This window comes from Paramormyrops kingsleyae, chromosome 10 (assembly GCF_048594095.1).
Source record: "Paramormyrops kingsleyae isolate MSU_618 chromosome 10, PKINGS_0.4, whole genome shotgun sequence".
Classification (NCBI taxonomy): domain Eukaryota; kingdom Metazoa; phylum Chordata; class Actinopteri; order Osteoglossiformes; family Mormyridae; genus Paramormyrops; species Paramormyrops kingsleyae.
In genome coordinates, this window is record NC_132806.1 from 14,723,695 (window position 1) to 14,748,465 (window position 24,771).

Below are 24,771 nucleotides of genomic sequence, written 5' to 3' on the forward strand. Positions count from 1 at the left end.
ATATTTCATTTAATTTAAATGGCAATTAAATCCAAACTTCCTGATTTACCTTAAGTTACGCAAAATTTAACAATGTTGCAGTAAACAGGGAACAGGAGCTTTGAGACATGCCTGACGTAACACATTGGTCTTAATCACAACCGGTCTGATCAAAGAGAATACAGATACTTTAGTAAAATATTACATGCATAATTAATAGTACAATATATACATGTATATTAAATATCAGTTCTTACTATGAAGACGGCAGCTACATTTTAGTCAGACACACTATACATATCTATACAAACAAACGGGATGAAAATGGCGGGACACAGAAGAGCGTGAGACAACTTACTCCACACTAGCATCCTCCCGCCTCCTCCACATATATTCGACGCGAGTGCTCGTGTGTCGAAGACGTTTGCGTGCTCGCACTACCCAGAGATCACAGGAGAAACCCGTACAGATCGAACTTCAGCATAACAATGATACGCACCGTGCAAATAGATGCATATGTACTTCAACAGGTGACACTGCTTTAAAAATATAAACACCGAAATATGAAATACACAGAAACGCTTCAAACAGCTCATTTTATTATGGATTTCAGTATCCTGAATTAAATTATACACATTATGATATCTGGATTTCACTCTTCACAAGTTACATTTTATATAGGACTCCGCAGGTTTTTTCTCATAAAAAAAATGAAGACAACCTCGTTTTAAATGTTAAAGTGATCCGTTGTTTCAATATCAAGCCGCCTTAATATTGGGCCAATTAATATGGGTCCATATTAAACCTTGATTAAAGACTCTTCGGTTACACAATTACACGCGACTGCGGTATGTCTTCAACAAACATTCCAACTCTTGCAGGAAAAAAATAGCCTATTATAGTAATTTATAATTCAAGTAGCCTATAAAAGCTAAATGTTAAAGGCATTAACAAGTATTACAAACGAGTTCAGAAAATCTAAAAGCCAAAGAGAAATGAAGGTGTTATATTTTTGCATATGAGGGGAACGGGGTTAAAAGATGGTCATGAACCTTCACAAACGCCTTACTAACACAGTCAAAAACAGAGTAATATACATAATTTAAAGCTTGTCAGTCCCCGATTGCACGACATTAAGTCACATTAAAACGCAAAGATTAAATAAGAGCATCGTTAAAAAGCAAAGCGCCCATTTTATTACTCTGTCAAGCTGTACATAGGCTACTACACTTTCGTATATTTCGAAACACTGCTTCAAACAAATCACTTAGAGTATTATTCTGATGATCTACACATCATCATTACACTGCTTTGAGAGGGCCGCTGGCCCATTATGACAAGTGTACCATCCGTTTGCGATACTTTTTTGGAAAGCGGGCCCATGAAAAGTCCTGTTACTCTGGGCACCGATGTGGGACTGATGGCTGGTGCTATATTGACCCGAATCAGTCCTATAATCGCCTCTCTGTAGCAGCACTGGGTCCAACAGGGGCTGTGACCTTTCTGCAGAATATCCCAGGCTTCGGTCGAGTGTATAGAAACTTGGCCCATTTCTTGTTTCGGGTGATAGCGAACCTCGCAAGGACCGTGAATTGGACGGAGCAACTTCAGAAGAGGAAACGCCTCGACGAGCCGTTTCGTGGGGCAGCCTGACCTTGTGAAGGTGCTCCCCGTCTTCCCCACTCCCCTCATCACTTTTGGCCATGTAACCCTTGAAATGAAGCTTCATGTGCTTGCGGAGTGAACTTGGATGGGTGTAACGCTTCTCACACCCTCTGACTTTACACATATAGGGTTTATCACTGGAGTGCACGTGGGAATGCTTCTTCCGGTCACTGCTGTTAGCAAATCTCCGACTGCAGCCATCAAACCCACATTTAAAGGGTTTTTCACCTAAATGTAAAAAGGAGGAGAGATTACCGCGTGTTATGTGAAGAACACTGCTCTACTAATGCACATATAAGAAAACCTCACGGCGACATAACGTTCGTTTGGTCAATTTCTTATTTTCTAAGTACTATTGACAGAACGATTCAAAATTACCAGAAAGTTAAATACACCTGGTTGAGCCCTGCAATATCGCTGATTAAATATCACGTGAGTGTTCTGAGTGCCTCTCTGCGCAAGTTACCCTCCCACTGCTCACACGACGCGACGCTGTCAGCCATCATCCAATACGTACATACATTTTTTACGGTGTCATAAAAGTCCAGGGACTTAAGTCCTTTAAGGGTCATTCATTCATTCCCCGCCCCACATTACAACCACCAGATAGGCCTATGAAGAATTTCTGCAAATCATAAAATAATAATAATCGATACTTTAGTATTTACTAAGATTAACGTGAACACGAATAGATCTATACTGTAAATTGTACATAAAATTGTTAATGATTCTACAATAACGGTAGCATTTCTGCAGTTTAAATGCAGAAATTTAACATTTTGCACCCGCAGCTATTTTATTCGTACTGTAAAAGGATTGAATACTAGATTGCAAATTCTATTGGTGATAACGAATGCGCCTTAACTTCCACATCAGTCTACAGTTCAGTTCTTCACAAATTAAAACCCATTGTTTAAGATCCCGCTACGTTCGTATCGTGAGACTATATCGAACGCGCGTGTGCTTTAATAATCCGTGGCGCTCCTCAGAGCAGCAGGAGCTTTCCGCAGGATTCCGGGGCGTGCAGCTACGTCACAGCTCTCCGGTGTCCCGGCCTTTATTTATTTATTTTATAACTGACGAAGGGAGGGGACCAAAATCGGACATGTTTTATTCTGTCAGACTCAACCCATGAATGTACAGAAAGAACATGCTACTCGTCTTCTGCACGGAAAGATGCAGAGATGAAGGTGGAAATACTGTATACATCTATAAAAAGCAATGATATAGGGGGGCTAACTTAATTTAAATGTAAAGCTCTAATTTATGGTGGGACAAATGAAACCAAATTCATATTAAGGGTTACACAGCCCCCAGTCCCATTGGTTCCTAAGCCCTTGGGTGTATATTTTGGTTATATGTCATGTATAATGTCGGAACTTTTCATTGTACAGCTGGTAATATTTAAACAATAAAACAGAATACTGCTGCATCTAATACCAATGCTATCCAGTAACGTCGGCAAGTAAGAGTTATAATTTAAGTTTTTAATAATTGATATTTAGTAATGAATACTGAATGCCATAATAAAAATTTTGAAGACTGTAGGTTAATTCTTCCTAACCCGTTCTTAAATGGGTTGAACGTGTAATGATTTTGTCCAAAGCCTGCATTGTACAGATTAAGGGGACATTCGGTCCCATATAGACCACACAAGCATTTCGAAATAGCATTTTTTGTAACTAGCGAATGCCAATCCATTTTTGAACCTATACTGAAACTTCAACTTTAAATTTTTGTTGAAAATACGTGACCATGCCATAAAAAATTTGTAATTTACCATTATTCAAGCTAATAGATATATTATAGTATTAATATTTACACATTCTAATCATAAAAATCAGATTGACCGTTGTGTTATGGCTAGTAAGTGCATTTATTTAAATGAAAACCCTGGAAGAAATTGTATTTTTGAATTTAATACAGTTCAATAATTAAAAGTATATTACTGTTAAAAATCATATTGTTTGGCTTACTGGTTAAGAGGCACTCATGATAAATTGCTTTAGCATTATTGTTACCAACCTGTGTGTGTTCTCTTGTGGATCTTGAGGTTTTCTGACCTGGCAAACACTTTCTCGCAGCCATGAAAGGGACACGGGAAAGGCTTCTCTCCAGTGTGGACTCTGACGTGATTCACCAGTTTGTACTTGGCCTTGAATGGCTTTCCTGACCTACAGCAGCTCTCCCAGTGGCAAATGTACTCAGACTGGTCATGTCCTCCAACGTGCTCCACAGTTACGTGTGTCACCAGTTCATACATACTGGCGAAGGTCCTCATGCAGGGGCTCTTCCCAGCCCCCTGTTGGCCGCCACTCCACCTGCAGACCAAGTCACGCTTTGGGTTCTGCCTGGAGTACCTTAGAAGAGAGTCACTTCCTCCATGGATGGCCATATTGAGAGGCTTGTAGAGACTCAGGAACTGGGTGACAAACTGCTGACCGTGACCCCCTGAGCTGCCCAGGGCTTGGCTGTACGGCTGCGTTCTTGAGAGAATGTCCCCAGGTAGAGCCACCATTATTTGACCGCCGAGCTTCCGAGCTGAGTCAGAGGAGCCGTGGGCCTGTTCTTGGTACGCTGTGAAAAATGCATGGCTCCTGCCTTCTCTAGAGCTGGGAAGGTCACGGTACCTTCCACTGGTACCATGTTGGGTAGCTCTTGGTGCAAGTTGGTCAGTGACTGGTGACATGGTTGTTCCAGAAAGATCTGGTCCACCGATAATACCCTTAGAGCTGCGTTGTAGACGGCGACTGGCGTATCCAGAGTGTGAAGATCGAGGACCCAAATAGTCAAGATACACACTGTATCTTGCCTCAGGATCGTCTCGTAAATTTTGTGCGGGGCAGAGTTTTAAGGAAGTGCCAGTGGGGTGTCCTGTGTGCTCCGCTGCCAAAGGTGGCAGCATCACGCTGGCTTCAGTATTGCTCTCCCCAGGGTACAAGTGAGAGAGAGGGCAGCCACTAAACCTCGACAGGCATGACATGTTTTGTTGTTAGTTTGGCTGTGAAATTGGAAAAAACAACCATCTTATGTTAAGAATTTACCTAGTAGTTCCCATCCCTTTATCCCTGCTATATATTATCTGCGTGTGAAATTCGCAAGCTGAACAAGACATAGTAAGTTAAAAGTTGGTATGTGCCTCATGCCGTTCACTTTGCTCTTGTGATTTGTGGAAGTAAGCATAGTAGTAAAACTGGCCGAAACAGGCCGTGGTGCAATATAAAAGCACAGCAGGCAGAACCGCTTTTAAAATAGAACGCTTTGGGATTGGCTGGAGTCCTGTATGATTGATGGAGGCTAGGGTTTGTTTTAAAAGGGACACGCATGCGTTCGCTGCAAGACTCCGTTTCAAAAAAAAAAAAAAAAACTACAGAAAATGCTTTGAAATCTGCCGCGCATGCAGTGCCAAATCTGGCCGCTCTTTGACTTCCAGACGCTGCATCAGAAAAAAAGAAGGACCGGTTAAGTTTCAAAGTAAGAACACGGAGGCTCGTCACTTTAGTCTGGACATCCCAATGAGGCCAAGTATCCTCTCCATGACTATTAACCTAATCATACAACCTCATTTAGCAATCAGTGTCACAATTCGAAAAAAATAGACATAAATAGGCAAGTAAAACAATAAGAAGACTAAATTGTTTTATTTACAAATGAGACATTATTATAGTATAACATCTCACGATTAGTTAAAATAATGCTTCTCTAAGGTCCAAGCAGTTTTAGAAAAACAAAACTGAATATTTTTATGAATACATCTTACTTTTTAAATATTTTGTGAAGCAGTGGGTAAAATTACCGATGTATAAAATGGATGCACTTTTGACTTAGCAGCCGCGGGCAGGAGCAGACAACTAGCTAATCCACCTCGTGCACACCCGCAATACACAAACGCGTTCATACATCCTGCCAGTAAGGAATTAGTAAAAATCATTTGCACGTGATAAAAGTGATACACACCAGTGATGTTTATTCATATAAATGGATAATATAGTCATGTATCTTGTTATTAGCTGGCTTTCACGTTGATCAACTCCAACTTTTATATTAATCCACTCGATTACTTTAATTTTCCCGATTTACTCGACTGATTACTTTTTTGATTGTTAATATTATTTCATTTTCTTTAAATAAATGTGTTATACACATACTGCTACAAGCATTTTTGCCCTAAAAAGAACGGTCAGACATCCTAATTTGATTATATAATGATTCAGTAAAACCGCACGTAATACAAATCCAAGTCACATATGCCAGTGACACAAGTCTAAGGGTGCACCTTGACAAGCCTTGATCTTAAAGTACAGGTATAGCATGTAGGCGTCAAACCGATTTGTGGTACCATTATCAGACGCGCTATTTTATCATGGCAGTTATTCACTATAGTACATGGGCTAACGGGAAAAAGATTATATTCTGAAAACCTACAATTTAATGTACAGTCTTTAAACTAGTAGTTTAAAATAAAGAACAAGACACAGACTGACCATTTAAACATCATTCAATCGATTCCCGAGATGCCTCCGTCAAATTAAATATTTTTCACAATTTTTCATATAGCCTAGTGTTTCAGCGGACTCCATTTTCACGTAGTTTGTCGTCTAAACAGTAACATTAATTATATAATATTTAAACAGACGAAATATTTTACAAGTGACTTGTGCATGGTAAAATTCGCAAATGAATGCATATGGAAAATTTTGTCGAGTTTATTATATAAGCTACTTTCGCACGTTACAATGTTATTTTCAAAGTGGTCTAAGATTTCTAGAAGACAATGTAGCCTAATTAGGTCGGACTGCTAATGTCGCCCAAGGCATTGCACGTTTTCTGTAAATTCAAAGTGCACGTAGTATGAGTAATTTTAAAGTAATTTTAAATTTCAGGCATACAATCGTGTGGTGCAGTCATTTATACGTATTACACGATTTTAAATCGTGCACAATATATTCTAAATCTTGAAATAGTCTTTAATAAAATACATTGCGGGTGAATACGTTTTAACGTCATTCGAAATATTTCCTAGGACAAAATAACGCTAAGCGAATTAGCATAAAATGAGCTGCTCATCAAACCTTGCACTGAATGGACAGTGTGTCAAAAATTGGCCATTCCTCAAACAAATTACTAATGTCGCCATACACATGGGAAAGGTGGGCAAAATAATTTCAGATCTAGTTTAAAGATAAACCTTTCACAAAAAATATTAATCATGTGTATATTCTTCCAGTAAAACAGACCTTGTTATTATTCGAACATCAATGTATAAAAGCGGAGTAAAGAGTTATCCTTGATAGATATTGCTTAAATTAATTATTGTTTATGAGTTCGACTGAAAGCGTTTGAAGTTCTTTTATGAGCTAAAACATCTTTCTGGGGTGTGGGAAATGACGCTCACCACAAAGCCACGCATCTAAAGTCTAAATAATAATCAATTATTTAAAAAATAATAATAATCGTTCACCTTATGCGGAGACGATCGAAGGTCAGATACTAGTCCAGGAAACAATTTTTCAATTCAAATTTAATCTGATTTTAATACAGCCCACGTATAAACGATCCAGCACTGGAAACTGGAATAGAGTATTGGATATCAATACACTAAGGAACATCTACATATTATAACACAGCATTTAACAAATTTCCATGCACACGCGATGCTAATGCTATATACATGGGAGACACTAATATGACATATTTAGCATTGCACAGTTACAGTAAAACCAAACTGACATTAATAAGTTGTAATATACGGACCTAAGAGTAATCCATCACCTGATAATTAGTTAATTGGGTAATTGATATTAAGCATACATAAATTATTCTCTCTTTGGCTGAGCAGCCCAAAAGGTCTGCCCTGCTGCAAATACAAAATAACCAATTAGCCATATATTAAGGTACCAGCATTTAATTTAATTTAATTTAATTTCATATATTACATTTGGGCCACCCAGTTTTATTGGGTTAGTAACAGGCCTACTGTACATTATGTCCAATTCTTTATGTTGTTGGGATCTAAGTCTGTACCTGTGTATCAATTCTGTTAAAAGCATTAAAAGTGAACACAAACAGAATCTGGGGTCTTTTGAACTGTGGTGCATAATTAAATAAATACTGATGTACTTCACACCATAAAGACACTACCTTAATTGTAATAATTAGATTCAAAGCCTTTAAGTTATAACTTTGGTAGTAAAACTAATCCAACTGTTGAGTTCATTCAACAGACACAAACTTCTCAGCTCCTCCATTGTTTAGTGAAGTGAAGTAGAAGTAAATAAAACACCCGCTTACGTTTGGGGGAGCTGCAATGTAAAAGTATTGTAGGGTCCCTAATTATCAAATCAAGGCAAAGGTTAGATGGTAGAGCTAACAAAACACAGCGTCAATAAAGAGGAGAGGAAGAAACTAGGAAAGGGCACAGTGACGGGCGGCTAGACCGTGGTTACCTTCAAACTCACACACATCTGTAACAGAACCCTGGGTCGCCTAGGAGAGAAGAGGTGAGCTCCACAGCTGATCATGCCAGACAGTGCGAAAGTGCACAAGAAGCAGCAGCGGGATAATATAACAAAATAGCAGAGGAATAGTATCAACGTGAAGTCAGAGAGAAAAACAACACAGTGCTTCAGACCAGTCCTGTTACTCAGCAAGTCAGTTTATTACTCTGGATTAATAAATCATGTTCAGTTAACCATTGCCTGTTACATAAATACATGATACGTTAAGAGAATTGTCTAATAAAAATATAAATGTATTATTAAAACCATTATCATTATTAGTAGTAGTTGTAGTTCCAGTAAGTAACCTCAGCAGTAGAGGTATTTTACTTTATTTCATATGTTGGTAAAGTCTAAGACATACTCTTTCTAAATGTGGAGTAGAAATACATGCTTCACGCTTGTGGAGGCTCATACACATTGGGACGCCATTCAAGTCGCTCTCATAGATACAGCTTAACCTACAACTTCTTTTCCCAGTATAATCTTATCACATGGCTTTAACAGCGGGTGAATTATAAGATTTCTCCACATATTTAATACTTTTCACCAGTTATTTGGAAACAAGTTTCCATATTTTAAATGAAAAAGTTGGAGAATTTCTGCTGTATTCTGTATCGTCTCTGAGTATTTAATTATAACAGTTGAGTATTTCTATATTGTTTTGGTTTTTGTAACTGGTGTTCAATCTAGTAGTATTTCCTCCATACATTTTGATCCACATCTGGGACCTGAAGTAAGTTATTACGGGTCATTCCATGAAGTGAACACTACCATGTATCACGTCTACAGTAACACCGTTTATAATGCAGACTACAAGCAATCCCTCAAGTGTGGCTTCCAGCCATACCCAAGCGAAGCAGGCCTTCGCACACAGAGAAGCCAGCCACTCTCAGGCTACAGAAAGATTAATGTCCTTAAATGTTAATCACAGGACCAGTGTTTGTATGAATCCTTAATTAGCCTCCTTGAGCTTTCGAAACTCCCATGTCATTAAACAAAGAAATTCTGTGCATACTTGACATGAAGTCTTTAACTGTCAAAGGCAAGTTATAGTAAATGGAAGATGTATCATATGGAGAGGCGATTCCATGAAACACGTCTGTCTTGTCTGACAGCCCACTGCTCACGGTGGCATAAAGTGCAAACATTCAAGTTTAACAGAATGTAAAACTACAGGGCCACAAATGAAGAACAAAAAGCATATTTAGAGGATGTTTACAAAAACTGCCTCCTTGTATTAAATTATTATGGGACACTGTTACAAACAGTCAACCACTGAACGTAAAATCCAAACAGAGGTAGTAAGTATGAAGGCTTTTTTGGCAGAAAATGTACAACCTCTCTGTGAATTACTACTGCTTGCTGCATTTTCAGTCTATGTAACTCCAAAATTCTGTTGGACCAGAGAGTAAAGGTACTCTGCTGGACTGAAGGAACAACCATTATGTTCTGAGCGGATGTCCCTATGGGAAACCAGCTTAAGCGATGGGAGGAAAGGATATCATTCTGTTATAGCCATTTTCATTAAATTATGTATCATTTAAAGAAAACTTCCCCTGTACTTTTCTATGCAACACCCCTGGTTTCTTGTTATTAAAAAAAGTTTTCTACTGCAAACAACAACAGAACAAAAAAAGGATCTACTGCAAATGAAACATTTCTTGTGGACTCCTGTTTGTATAGCCATTATATTCTATAACTGCCATATTCGCTACATCTGAGGGGATTTGTACTAGGAAAAATCAAGAACACTGGGAGAAAATTAAGTATTGTTATATACCATAATACATGCTGGGGTCTCTTTGGCCTGCAACAGTTGATTTAGATTTTTTTGTTAAGACGGTAACCTAGAACAACACATGAGGTCATTTCTTATTTCTGAGGCCAAAGGTCAGTGTGCCTCCTTGGCCTGATGGTCCGCAACTTCAGAAGCCAAGTACAACGGAACAGTCAGCTGACGATCCAAGTCAATGATTTGCGTTTGTTACGGAGGCCACGATGCACGCGCCTACGCTCGCAAATTATTTTAAGCATACAATCCTACTGCGAACATACCGGGCGTAATAACCTCTCCCAACAGTTTCGGTTCAACGGGCTAATAAAATATGGAAGACCGAAGTTAAGAAAACTTAACTGCCTGTCAGCTGTGAAAGTTCACACAAATCAACATAAATCTCAGAGTTTAACAGCTCCCAATATATTTATCTCTCACCGCGTGAGCGGGGAAACGACAGAGCTACTGATGTTACTTTTAAAATATTAGCGAGACCGATGGAGCTGCATGGTAGGTGTGATTAGTGACTCCATAATTTACAGGAAGTAGTAATTGTACTTACTTTCCATAATCTAACATTCCGCTATTTATTTTGCATTACAGACCAGTATATAGAAATATAAAAGGTACTAAGAAGTACTAAGACTTCTTGTGGGTGATATTTATACACAAGCAAAACATTCCGCACCCTCACTACTTAAAACTAGATATTAAAAATAAACAACTAAAGGGCAAACATCAGTTATTACATTTAAATATTTTAAAAGCGTCGTTTTTAACACATATCAATATCAAATACTTCGGTTAACTCACCTTACATTTTAAAATACTAATTTGGGAGGAATTACTACGGAGTAGAAGAACGAATGCGAACTGCAGTGATATGAAGATTTTTCTCTTTTTCTCCCAGGATTTGTAAAATAAAGAATGTGAACTCCATCCTGGGCCAAAATGGGGGAAAGAGACGGAATTACAAAGCGACGCTTGAAGCACTCAACGCGTCTCTGAACTTGATCAGATTTTATGTTTCCTGCAGCGATTCGGCGGCGGCCCTGTGAAAGTCGCTGAATAGCAGGAGTTTTTTGGTTCAGTGAAAAAATCTCAGGATATTACAATTACTGCCATCTTTCTTTCTGTCCTTTATTCCTGCATCCTACACCCTATAGTGCTTTGGAAAAATCCCCCTCCCTTCCCACGCGGCAGAATAAAGCTGAATTTCGGAACTCTGCCAAATATAGAATACTAAGACAAGGAAATAATAAAATTATCCACATTCACAAATCAAGCTTTAGACAAGCAGGCAAACAAAAAGATAGAAGAATAACGTTTTTGATAGATCGTTACGATTCAAGCACGAATTTTCGTGATGTGCGTTACCACATTCAATTTTATCTTTTGGTGCGTTATGATATACATACATTCTGCTTAAAGGCATCGTTGCTGTTTTTACAGACTTTCAACTTTGATTTTAGAGCTTGCAATATAAACGAAACTTCCCTGCTTGTCACAAATATTTTCTTTGACCATTTTCAACGCTATTGAACACAGCCGACTGATAGGAAGTTAAGAAAGCGGCACCATGTCAGTCAGTAAATGTGTGTTTTCCCGTTAAGTTACACTGCTATTTGGTAAACACTCGTTTTTTCCGCCTGCTCATTTTAGACGAGCCTGCTAAAGAGCTAAAGGTGGATGGTTATACTTAGGCTATAAGTTTCAGAACATTTTACATGCTTAAAACGGTAAAGGGAGCATAATTATTCAGGGTAGATAATGTCCAGTAACCTTACCTGTAAATAATGCTCTCACTGACCAATGGAATTCAACCATTTGAATAAACTGCCATTTCCAATACTCAATTGTGCCAATCAACGCATATCTAGCCAATTAACGCCCTGTTATTGTGTCACGTGCCAAGGCAGTGGCAAGCTTCTTATTGGGTATCGTAGCGCTGCCTCCCGAGCTCATTTATCTCCAAGGAGTGAGTGATTGACTTTATCAGTCCAAGGACATCACTCGTTTGGAGACGGGGGAAGTCTGATTCTCAGATGCAGGGATCCCATTTGCGGGAGTTTCTGCCTCCCCGTTAACTGACAGACGGACTGTCATTTAATATTTTTTAGTTGTGCATTGCTTTCCTGAACAAACCCCCAACAAAATAGTAAGTTAGTTTTGTCCGGTGGCCAACAGCAGCCAGTCAGTCTGGATTTTTAAATTTGTTTTCTTTTCCCCCTTTTTTGTCAGTTGGTCACAATGACCATGCTGCTTGAAAGCGGTCCGCAGTTCTCTGCGATTGGAGTCGGGGGCTTTGGAACACCAAGGCACCATGAAATAGGCAACCGAGATCCCGGACTGGGGCTAAGTCCATTTGGAGATACTTCCCATTCTACAGCTTTCAAGCTTAACTCTGTAACTCACGATCTAGCATCCAGCCAGACATCTGCATTCACTCCGCAAGCCACCGGCTATGCTGCCGCCCTGGGACACCACCACGGTGGCCAAGTGGGTCCTTACAGCGGAGGCGCCTTTAACTCCACCCGAGAATTTCTGTTCAGAAACCGGAGCGCCGGCATTGGGGATACCGCATCTACCAGTGCCCAGCATGGGATCTTTGCTGCTTCGGCGGGGAGTCTGCACGGACCCCCTGGAATTGCCGACAACTCTGGGCACATCTTATTTCCTGGACTACACGAGCAAACGGTGAGCCATGCTTCATCGGGAGGTCATGTAGTCAACAGCCAAATGCATCTGGGTTTACGCGGGGACATTTTTGGAAGACCTGACCCATATCGCCCGGTCGCCAGCCCCCGAACGGATCCTTATAGCGCTGCTCAGCTGCATAACTATAACCACTCAATCAATATGAACATGGGAATGAACGTACCGACACACCACGGCCCCGGCGCTTTCTTTAGGTATATGAGGCAGCCCATTAAGCAAGAACTGTCCTGTAAGTGGATAGACGAGAACCAGATCAACCGACCGAAAAAAACCTGCGACAGGACTTTCAGCACGATGCACGAGATGGTGACCCACGTCTCTATGGAACATGTAGGAGGACCCGAACAGAGTAACCACATTTGCTTCTGGGAAGACTGTCCCAGGGAAGGGAAATCTTTTAAGGCGAAATACAAGCTAGTGAATCATATTAGAGTCCACACTGGAGAAAAACCGTTTCCTTGTCCATTCCCTGGATGTGGGAAAATATTTGCAAGGTCAGAAAATTTGAAAATTCACAAAAGAACTCACACAGGTAAGTGTGTTCTATTTAATGTATGTCTTGTAATTTCACATGAAATTTCCCAGGTTTTTAACGTTCGTCTTTGTGTGTGTGTGTGTGTGTGTATGTATATGTATGTATTTATTTATATATATATATTTATTACTTAGTAGCGGGGCGGGTTCGGCAATACAGAGAAAAAATAATTTGCGAGGAAACTATTGATAGGAAATGAAAAAGAACCATACAGTTATGGTCTAAATCGAGAATTAGTGGCCGCACAACCCCAGCTTAGTTTTTAGTTGTTCCGGTTTTAAATATATTTTGGGTGACATTTTGTGGCCTAATCACGAAACTTATCGGCGTTTCAATTATCAGTTTATATGGCCGAAGGATACATTTCTCCAAACATCCAGTAAACACGTGCCCTTAACACAATAGTCTATTTGTACCAGAATATTTTCATGTTTAAGAATACCCACTGGTTTGTGTTTCTTATGTCATTTTTTTTTTTTTTTGAAAATAGGCTACATTTTTTAATTAATGCATATCCTGTTACCAAAGCTAAGCACTTATTTTTGCCACTTTTCAGGATAATGAATTTTCCATTGACATATTCTATACGTAATAAATAAGGACAGAAATTTATTTTGTCTCGAGCCTATTAAAATAAGTTTTATGTCATTTTAACATTGATCGATTATTAGAGGGAAGGATTTATGTGCACGACGTGTTTTTTCCTTGCAGGTGAGAAGCCGTTTAAGTGCGAGTTCGAAGGGTGCGACAGACGCTTCGCAAACAGCAGCGATAGGAAGAAGCACATGCATGTCCATACTTCAGACAAGCCATACATCTGCAAAGTGTGCGACAAATCCTACACACACCCCAGCTCTCTCAGGAAGCACATGAAGGTAATTCACTTCCCGTGGGTTCGCATATTAGTGCCAATTCTCTCATCTTCTGTGAGAAAGTTGGTGAGGTGTTTGAAGAATGGCATAATTCCACAAAGTAATATAGAATTTGGTCTTGTAGATTACGTATATCTATGCTAATCGATGCGTCACCGTTACTATTACAGGTGCATGATTCTCAAGGGTCAGAGTCTTCTCCTGCTGCCAGTTCTGGATACGAATCCTCCACTCCACCAGCTCTTGTCTCTGCCGGCACCGAGGAGCCTACGAAAACTCCGCAGTCAGGCGTGCAAAACACTTCGGCTCACAGTGACGGACTTCCAACTAACTTCAATGAGTGGTATGTCTGAATCGAAAAAAGCGGGGTTCTAGTGCGGCCCGTAAGTTTATGGACCTTACGAACTTTCAAGAAGGTGTACAGAATGGAATGGGAGTAACCATAAGGAGGTGTGATGCCATGACCGTCCGCCAACAGGCCTCGTCCCTCTCAGGATTTCAAAGTTGACTTTTCCTCTGAAAGGTCTGAAGAAAAAAAAAAGAATTTCTTTAAAACCATAAAGGTTTCCTCTCTCCACTTTCAGATTATTTTATTTTTCATTTTGTGTATTTTTCTCAAAATATAAATTAGAAAAAATATTGAATCAATATTTTATATATATTATATATAATTAAGCGGGTTTTTAATCGCTTTTGAATCGATTGTTGAAATTGATGAAGTCTTAAGAAATGTGCCAAAGTCTTTGTCTTGAACTTGAACAACAAAAATAATAAATCACTATATATTCGTGAATGTATTTTGCTTGTTTGATGGGGTCGAATCTGTTGTGAACGTCCGTGTTCCGGTGGAGAAATGTGGTATTAGAATACGATTGTTACAGGTGAATAAACAGTTGCCTTTTGTTTATAAATATGTACATGCGTATCCACGATGCCATATTTATCGATTTGTAATTTAATTATCAGCGAAAGCTCTGAACTTAAATTATATTTATGAAAATGTTTTCTAACAAGACTATGTACAGTTTTGGGTCATGACCAGCTTAATTTTTTTAAAGAGTAAATTTAACCTTTCAAATATGCGATTGTAGGCTACTTTTAAATAACGTGTCTTATTTGGGTCTAAAAGAACTCCAGTATTTAAATATTATAGATTTACCTAATGCTGTTTTGTTTGTCATTTGCTCTGTTTCAGTATGTATACGCACTGATAAACCTGTGTACCGTCAGCTATATGATAATATTATAACTTAAGGATATACATGTATTCATTAAATATGCTATAATATTATCATACGGCTATACTTCAGTCCCATTAGTTCTGTAATGCTCAGTTGTTCATGGTGACGAATAATTTGCAACGTTCCTATGATAATATTTCTTATTTGGACAAAATAAGTACTTTTAATGGCTTACAGTTGGTACCAGTACAGTCTAAGTTCCGATAATTCTTCACAAGTTAAAGCCACTCATTGCTAGCGATGTAAATTACACAAACTGTACTACAAGCAGATTTCCAGTTATGCGCGTACACATGGTTTTCAGCCATAAATGCATAAGTATTTTGGGGTCAAATACAAAAATGCAATCGAATAAAACGTTAAGACACCACATATATGTATGTAGATGGAAGTTTGCAATTCGGTATGAGGCATCAAAAAATGAATAAAGCAGGACCATAAGATCATTATTTACAACAACAGCAGCAACACTCATATTTTCAATATGATGAAAATAATATCACGAAGACGGAAAGTTTCTGTATGTCTGCTTGCATTGTTTTAATTGTAGTTCTGTGAAAATGAGGGTGTTATGTCCTGTGATATAGGGCGGTTTGATTAATCATTAGTCTGTTTTATGTGAATAAGCTTTTGAACAAAACGTGTTTGTATGGATATAATAGCCTGAAGAATATGAAACACCATGAGGGAAATACGATAACGTGGCACACCGAGTTACAACATTGCATTGTAACCTATTTTTACGAATTGAACATTATGCATTCATAAAATATATTGTGCATATAAAATGATTTCAAATCACCAGCACTACTTTCAAAATAAATATGAAATAGTACCTCGCATGTTAAGTGATATATAAAATAAGCTTATTTATATGAATTACTGAATGTTTTATATGCTATTTTCTATACGTTAATTTAAAAGACAAAGTTTTACTTTAATTGCCTTGAAATCCTATATGCCCTGGAGACTTATCGGAATGTATTTCTGATTAAAATGCAGCTAGAATGTGATGTTGTAACGCTTTCTGGGGAAATGGGTCACGCATCAACTTATTCCTGAAAAGCAAATGTTTAACTGATTAACTGTGTTACTGTGCCACGTTCGAGGCCGATGATACTACAGAACGGCCTACTACGACGAGAGCAGAACGAGAAAAAAGGTCCCTTGTACTTTTTTGAAACTAGCCTTATTATTCGTTGATATGTTTGCTTCACAAACTATTTATGGAGAAATGTGAACATAAAAAATCACTGAAATTAAAAACCTGAATCCATGTGAACTATTTTTGCCATCGCCGTTCTTACTGTATTTACTAATAATTTCAATATTGGCCTCTGTTGGACATTTATGTCATCGTGTGAGATGAGTTATCGCATGGACTTGATATTGTAAAGGCGCCATCTTAATATCTTACAGAGACAACGGAAGGGGAAAAACTTTAACGCAAAAGTGCTTGTGAGGGCAGGGCTAGCTGGGGAAAAAACCGTAGTGTACTTACGCTCGTTTTTATCCCTGTGCAAACGTGATTAAAGTATCCTTTGCTTTTTAATTTGTTAAAAGCATAATTGTGGAATTGAGCGGAAGAGTATGTTCAAGTGTCACCCAAACGGGAACAGAATCTCCAACCTGTATTCATTATTCATTCCTAGTATGACTTCTTACAGGGCCCTTTTCCGTGTTGCTAGAGGACAAAGAATTCTTCTATATAAAATTAATGGGCTGCTAAAGATCAATAAAATAAGAAAATATTACTGTATAGTAACACGAATTGGCATTCTTGAATAACAGCCCAAAACGAAAATCTACTGTTCCTAAGAATGTGTGGCCAATAATAAACAGTAAAACCTCACCTAGTTTTCTGCATTTTTTTCATCTTACTTAAATTCAAAATATTTAATATTGCACATTAATTACTGTATATGAATAAACGTGGATGCTTGTGCCGTTGGACACATTTGTCTGCAGAGACTTATGTTGCATAAGTGGACTCAAATGTTTTATTGACACGTCAACAGGCGTGAGCTAAAATATTATAAATTCCATTACACATTAAAGACTCATGATCATAATTTTTACTATATGTCAGTGGATTGCCATCCTTTCAGGCTAATCCCAAGCATTTCAAACAAATCGTGTGAAGAAATTATTTCGATCCCCAGCTTATAGCCCGCGCATGCGTGGTAAATTATTCTTCTCGAACGGCTTTCCCCTGTTTACCGAACAGTTCAAGTTCTTCCTTACCAACTTCGTGGCATCCAAAGATGGCGTTCCTGTTCCTAAAAAGCGACAAAACGATGGACAACACGAAAGGTTACAATATTTTTAAATGGGTTGGTTTCATTTGTAAGACCAACGCTACCTGTAGTGTCATTTAAGCTGTAGGATTGTCTTAGAGATCTCAGCGATAGGTTTAATAACCATTAATAAGAGTGAAATTGAAATTGTGTGCAGTTACTTTTTGCCTATAAATTGTAATGTACTCAGTTTATATACGCATCCAATGATTGCGTGTCAGCATTCCTTTCAAAGGTTTACTTGTATGCCTAGATCTGAATACAACGTAGCCCTATGAACGCGAATATTGATTTTGATTCCGCTTTCCATGGATATCTGATCGATTGCTAAATTAGCCTACAGCCTGCCCTTACTAAATCATGAAGTGTATCCTGGCCAAGCGAACCGTCAAACTCTAAGCGGATAAACCGAAATATGCAGGATCCTGCGTTTTTCCGTCACGCAGCCCCGGTCGTACACGGTAAATGACTAAATACCACTCGCCTGGCGCAGTGATGGGGGCGGCTTACCTATAGGTATGACTTAAGGCACGTTTCGCAAACCAAAAACCGTGGTCTGTTATTGTTTTAACCTTCACACACATATATACACTATATATATATATATATATATATATATATATATATATATACATAAGTCCAAACAGCCAAGTAGAAGATTAGGCTAAATATGTAACAGTATGATAGGTTTTATATTTTATATATCTATATATCTATATATCTATATATCTATATATATATATATATATATATTATTGTGTTTTTTGTAATGAAAATGATTCATAATCATATCAGTCGTTAGCCTATATAATCTTGAACGCAATCGAATAGGCTAATTTGTGTAATAGAACAAGTTACGATGTACCCCCAATCTATTTTAAAATGATTAATATTCATATTAGTCATTGCGTTTCTAATCTGTTGCGGATAACATAAACTAACAGGCCTACTTCAAAAAATGTCCAGTTCGGTTTTGTATGTAGCTAGTTAAATCACCAGTTTTCATAGTTTTCTATTTATTTTAGGAAAGACCCATGCCTTTCCTAAGGTTTGAAAATAGAACGTTCTGAGAATTGCTTGTTTTGCCTTTTACTAGAAAGTGTTGCACTGCTATTGTAATGTAAAGTAATACGGACAACTGAACTTTTGGTGTACTGAAAAGAACAAAGTGAGGTCGATCAAGCTTTTGAGAATAATTTACACTTGTATGTCACTCACAAGTGATCGGAAAACAATTTATTTTAAATGACAACAACGCACCGACAGAAGCATGAGTGGCATAACATTTAAGTGTAAATATTTCAATTACGTAAAAGAATTCCTGGTCCTAACAAGAATCCGGTAACCGGCACACACTAGACCTCGTTGGCAGCTGAAGTTTGCGTACCTCTGACGTCTTTGTTAGTATGTGGCACTGAGCAACACGTATTTCACAATTATATATCAGAACCGACTTGAACAAAAAAATAAAGCCAAACAGTATCAGTGACATTAATATTATCAAATATTTGTCTTTTATGTTTTTAGGTTAATATGGATCTGGTAAAGGCTGTTTCTCTTCTCACTGCTCCAGTTTAAGTTATCTCGAAATGATATTTTGTTGTTTTCTACTGCTAACGACACTAGTAGTTTAATTATGTATCATATGGGAAGGTGTCTTGATTAATATATCCACCGAGATAACACATGAACACGACAGGGATGGGTCCCCAGAGCATAAATGGAGATTTTTACGATAAAACAAGCCACGTCTTCAGAATTCCCATTTGTCATTTGATGGATTTATTAACACTAACCAAAGATTAACGGATTCTTCCTACTTGCTCGTTGTCATATATTTGTATATTTGGAATTGTTTGGTTTTAGGGAATGATTTTATATGTGACAAATGTGTGGCAGCAATCATGTGTAGATATATTATGTAGCCTACATAAGTAGGCCTATGAAACCGCAGAATTAGGACGCATGATAATATGCAAATGTATGCCACGCTGTGTTCACCCAATCCACATTTTTGCTCCTTTGAAAATCACAATGAGTTATTTGCCATTTGTAAAACTTGACGGGACAATGTTTGCGCCTAAATAGCTGCCTCTCTGGTTACTTGGTAGTAAAGATGTCCCACTGTTATACTGCATGCCTTAAGGGATTGGTTAACGGCAGAGCCCGATGCTTTTTCTTGTGATGCATCTTCTAAGATTGAAATTCAGCAGTGAATGTTAATGACAAAGCACACTAAATCTCTTAATTTGAAACGGCGCATTTCATAGAAAAAGATAAGTTCCTGAACAAAACGAAAACTTGAATGAATGGATGGATAGATGGATGAATTAACAAATTAACAAATGAATGAATGAGCTGAGCTCATCTGCAGTTCAAATCATGTAGCCTTTACCTCAGTGAGCAGCGTTGGGGAAGTTACTCAAAATATGATCCATTACAGACAGAGGTGGAAAGTTCAGGTCCAGAAAATAAAAATCCAGACCAAGGTTTTGTTTCAACCAACCAGTTCAGTACTCCATGACTGTAACTCTTTATACTAAACTGTTTGGTTGAAACAGAAGCTTGGTTTGGGTTTTTATGTTCTGCACCTGAACTTTCCACCTGTATGTAACGGATAACTTTTGTGAGTAACCCCTAAATCAAATGTACAACAAAACTACCAAGACAGCATACATAATACAGGCATCCTAAAAGTAGTGACATTTCAGTGCAAATTTGGTGACTAACAGAATTAAAAACAGATTCTTGGTCTGAAAAAAAGCCAAAATTCAAATTATCCGTGACAAATGCATAGCAAGATTAAAAGAATTAGCTAAATGCACAAGCATTTCAAAAACTTGACAATACCTGCTGAATCAGAAGATTCTTGCATGAACACAATTTCCATTGTTTTTTTTAAACTGTATTAAGATGCAAATTAAACATAATGTTAAGAACCAACACACCCCAGACTAAAATTATCCCAATGGTTTAAATGGAATGTGTTACAATGTTTTGTCAATGCCAAAAAACTGTCTCCGTTTGCTCAGGTCCTAAATTTATTGCCTCATCTCACCGAGAACCAGCAAACAGACATTTCAGTCTAAACCACAACATTGGAGATTGTCTTAAATTGCATAATGATTGCACAAGCAATTATAAAAATAAAAAAATTATGTTTTGCAAAATAATATCAAACATAAAAGCCTAGAGAGACAACTCCGCACTGTTCTAAGTAATCAAATTACAAATGGTAGAAAATTAACTGGGCACAGATCCTAAGCAATAAAAGGTTTACATCTTGCGCTGCCTTTTACATGCATACTATAGTGGTTGAAGTACCAACAACAAACCTCAAAACTTCATTACTGCTCCAACAGCACCAAGCGACATGTTTTGAGATAATAGTGGCTTGAGTTCTGCCTAAGAACAGCTATTGGATTAATTCGTAGGGAATGTTATTTTCAGAATGCGTTACTACTGCTTAAACTGGAGCAGTAAAATGAGGACCAAAATGTGGTGCACAGTATCTTCACTATTTTGAAAGTACATTTCCTAAACTTTTCTACGGAATATTTTACTGGTCCTCTCCATATGAAGACAATGGCGACAGCATCTGCAGTTGAACACTAGCTTTTAAGTCCCTCACCCAGGAAGAGGAACATACACACACACACACACACCAAGCAGACCAACCTGTTCGCTTTTTACTTAAATTGTTTTCTTACAGCTGCTGTGTGTTTCAGAAGTTCAAAAGTCTTACATCATGGGAAGTGAAGTTATTCACCTTTGGTATGTATACTTATTGGGTCTGTTTACGATAGAGAAATGGTCTCTGAGGAACATGTTTTTTACCACTGCAACACAGTAAATGAAAATACGCAGCCTGAATTCAGTTTCACTCACATAGGAATACAGAATGTCTAAAGAAAACATCAGCTTGCACTCAACAGGAGACCACATTTAGCTACATACAGGACTTGACCAAAAAAGTAAAAAAAAAAAAAAAAACTTTATGTAGGCCAAATCCTGTGAATTCCAGTGAAGAACTACAAGTACCTTGAGGTATAGTTCAATGACAGTCTTGAGTGAAGGATTAAAATAGAGGCTGTGTACAAGAAGGGTCAGAGTTGGCTGAAATTTCCCGAGGAGACTGAGGTGAGTGAAGGTCACTCCTATGTGTCTGGTGTGGCCAGTGCAGTCTTTTAAGTGGTGGTGTGTTGGGATGATGGCATTAGTAGAGGGGATGCCAAAAAGCTCAACAAACCAATCAAGAAAGCTGGATCAGTTCTAGGAACCAATCCAGACTCACCGGAGACAGAGCTGGAATACAGGATACTCAGAAAACTGCTGGCTATACTGGACAGTGACTCACACCCTATGCTAAACAGAGAAGCATCTTCAGCAGCAGACAGACAGTTCCCCTACTCCAAGGAGCACTACACAAGGCCATCCCTACCTCCAGCCATTAGACTTAATGAGTCACCGACCAACAACTGTCTGAATGGATCTGAACCGCTTAGGCACTTTTCATTGGACATTCACAGAACATTCATTCATTCACTGTACAGCCTACTGTGTGATACTATTCTGAGCCAATACTACAGAATTCTTTTTTCTGACATCATTTGCACCGTTAGATTAATCTATTCATTGTTACGGTGTACTGTCTGAATGTCTGTTTAAATGTGTTCTGTGCTACTGTAAACATGCAATATCTACCTAATCTATAGTTCAACTACTGTGTTATGCAAGTTCATTTTTGTACAAGTTCATATGGCGAAAAGCATCAATTCAATTTTTTCCTTTGCTAAAACCTGTTTGAAATCAAGATAAAATAACAGAGTTGGACTTTGGCAGGGGGCAATTACAGGAACACATCCTTGACATGGTTACAACTGCGTGAAACTCCACACTGCGGCTGTTACAATTTTTGTTCATATGTCAAAACTATGAAAAGTAAATTCCTAAATAAATGCCAATATAATAGGTGTGTAATGATTCTCCAAGTCTTTGGTTCTGTTCAGACCCTGATATTTGAGGCACGGTTTGGTTCGTACCTTTGCGTCTTTTTTGGGGGGGGTGAGGGGGGAGTGAATAAGAAAAAAAAATCCTGGGTTTTATTCTTCACTAGCTAAAAATAGAACCCTGAAGAACATGATAGATTACCCTAACTTCACATAATTTAATTATGAAATAAGTTAAAAAATAATACTATACCCTACTAGATAACCAGAATGTTCCCATACCACTTGGATGTGCCCGGGCACTCTGCAATCTCAGGGTTATTATCCATCTTGAGCTAATGAAACAAGCCTAGCCTTTACTCCAGGCGTGATTACTCGATCATGATTGAACGACACAGCTGGAAGGTGTAATGTGTAATGTTTACAGAATATGCAGCTTGCCCTAACTTTAAACAAAATAAAATTTTATGTGTGTTGTAGTGTTGGTTGTGAAATGACATTAGTAACATAATGAGAGTTTAACAGGCTGCACCAGCGGCCGCAGGTTGGGGGTCGGGGGAACTGTGACATGCGATTGCGGTTAAAACTGTTACATCACTACTATATAATATTTAAGTGTTAAGCCAATACCAAACACAAAAGTAACATTTCCCAAGTTGATGGCAAAGCAGTACATGTGAAGAACTCATTTAACCTTAAGCAAGAAACAGGCACTGCTGTTTTAACTACTTGAATGTCCTCAAAATTAGAACAAGGGTCAATAAATATTCACCACTATGAGGAGTAAAAACGAAGACATCTAAATCAAAAAAGTATAGGTGTGAATTCTAAGCAAAGAAATTCTTATTAAGGTGAATAAATTATGAAGAGGTTCAAGCTCAGGTATGGTGGCTCGTACACAGAGGGAATCAGCAAGTGACCCTTTCAGTCACAGTAATCTCAGCATCACAAAATCTTCAATCCATAGGTGTTGCGGAGCTCAGAGGCACAGAGAATATGGGGCACTTTCATATCCTACTCTACACGACTCTTCTGCTCAATCTTTCCTTTTGGCTTTGGGTAATGGAAAATAAAGATGGAAAATAATTATGGAGCATGTATGTGTGTATTGATCTATGTAGAAATGATATGCTTATAGGTAACAGTTGTTTCACAATTTTAAGACTTGTATTTCACTTCTGCTTTGTGCACGTGGATTTACACTCAAGTGCCAAGTTGCAAGGACATAACTAAGGCAAGGGCACAGATTCATGCAGGGAAGACGAGCAAAAGGATGCAGGACCCTAAACTAGACAACAAACTATAGAATGATCCAGAACCAAGAACAACCAAGGAAACCAAAACCGGAATGTTAAGACTGAGAACCTAAGCACTGACCAGTGATCTTAAGGGAGTTGATTAGCTGATTTTGTGATTAGATATTGGAATCATCTATAGTTGGCTGTAGTGGTGGACGATGACTGTCAGTGGCAGATCACTATTAAACTGGATTCTAGATCACTGTGTACCAGCATAAGCACTTTAAACTCCCCTGTTTTGGCAAGACAAGTGTGACAAGTTTAAACTCAAACTAATGCGCCTTTTCCCATTGGGTCATTAAATGTATTATTGTCACAGAGAATAAGTACGATGCAAACAACTGTTGACCTATCGTCACCACTATTATTCTTACTTGACACTGTTGTTAATGTCTGCTAACACACTACTTGCTACACACTCAAGTAATAGAGGTGATTTTTTTTTAAATGTAATCTTGTAGGTTCAATTAAACTAGCAGTCATAAACAGCCCATTTCATACATACCCATTTCTGTACTGACCTGGAATCTGACAGTTTGGTAAAAGCTCACTTGGATGCTGCTGAAGTAAAACGCCCTACGTTTGCAGTTAAGATACCATACTTCGGATCAGCAGCCAGCAATTCTGACGAAGCGAATTATTTACAACTCACTTGGCATGTCCTTGAATAGCTCCTGTCAACATGAATGCGAAGAAAATGTCAGTCAAGCACTGTAGGTCAGACTGCTATTGGCCTTTACTTCTGTAAGCACTTACCTGCTGTTATGTTTGAAGGACCACACTCCACTCCACATCAAAACGAATAATGAGCCCCATCCTAAAACTGTGCTCAACTGCTTCCTCTTTTCTCAAGATACATTTAAATAATCCATTGTCTTCCGTCTGACTGCTAAATTTCGATATATTTTGTTGGTGTTCGTGAAATAAAACTGGGAAATTGGTG

General features: G+C 38.3%; 2 protein-coding genes across 3 annotated transcripts; one reads left to right on the forward strand and one right to left on the reverse strand.

Moving 5' to 3' along the window:
• Window positions 1–1,152: 1,152 nt before the first annotated feature.
• Window positions 1,153–24,488, reverse strand: zic6 (zic family member 6). 2 transcript variants are annotated; one of them, XM_072717348.1, is made up of 3 exons: window positions 24,350–24,488; window positions 3,670–4,645; window positions 1,153–1,872 (listed from the first exon to the last, which is right to left on the reverse strand). In XM_072717348.1, the coding sequence occupies exons 2-3, from the start codon at window positions 4,625–4,627 to the stop codon at window positions 1,268–1,270; spliced, it is 1,563 nt and encodes a 520-aa protein (XP_072573449.1). In that variant the 5' UTR covers window positions 4,628–4,645; window positions 24,350–24,488; the 3' UTR covers window positions 1,153–1,267. The 2 variants fall into 2 exon arrangements, with proteins under 2 accessions (XP_072573449.1, XP_023650721.1); XM_023794953.2 differs by lacking the exon at window positions 24,350–24,488 and adding an exon at window positions 11,706–11,770.
• Window positions 11,891–16,566, forward strand: zic3 (zic family member 3 heterotaxy 1 (odd-paired homolog, Drosophila)). Its single transcript, XM_023794954.2, has 3 exons — window positions 11,891–13,168; window positions 13,883–14,046; window positions 14,214–16,566. The coding sequence occupies exons 1-3, from the start codon at window positions 12,169–12,171 to the stop codon at window positions 14,394–14,396; spliced, it is 1,347 nt and encodes a 448-aa protein (XP_023650722.1). The 5' UTR covers window positions 11,891–12,168; the 3' UTR covers window positions 14,397–16,566.
• Window positions 24,489–24,771: the final 283 nt, after the last annotated feature.

What these genes read in the sequence shown, in the direction of transcription:
- zic6 (XM_072717348.1), bottom strand. Translation starts at nt 4,627, where the DNA reads ATGTCATGCCTGTCGAGGTTTAGTGGCTGCCCTCTCTCTCACTTGTAC. An exon ending in CCACAAGAGAACACACACAG is followed by an intron (nt 1,873 to 3,669) that starts GTTGGTAACAAT and finishes TTTTACATTTAG; the next exon opens with GTGAAAAACCCTTTAAATGT.
- zic3 (XM_023794954.2), top strand. Translation starts at nt 12,169, where the DNA reads ATGACCATGCTGCTTGAAAGCGGTCCGCAGTTCTCTGCGATTGGAGTC. An exon ending in TCACAAAAGAACTCACACAG is followed by an intron (nt 13,169 to 13,882) that starts GTAAGTGTGTTC and finishes TTTTCCTTGCAG; the next exon opens with GTGAGAAGCCGTTTAAGTGC. An exon ending in CTCTCAGGAAGCACATGAAG is followed by an intron (nt 14,047 to 14,213) that starts GTAATTCACTTC and finishes TTACTATTACAG; the next exon opens with GTGCATGATTCTCAAGGGTC.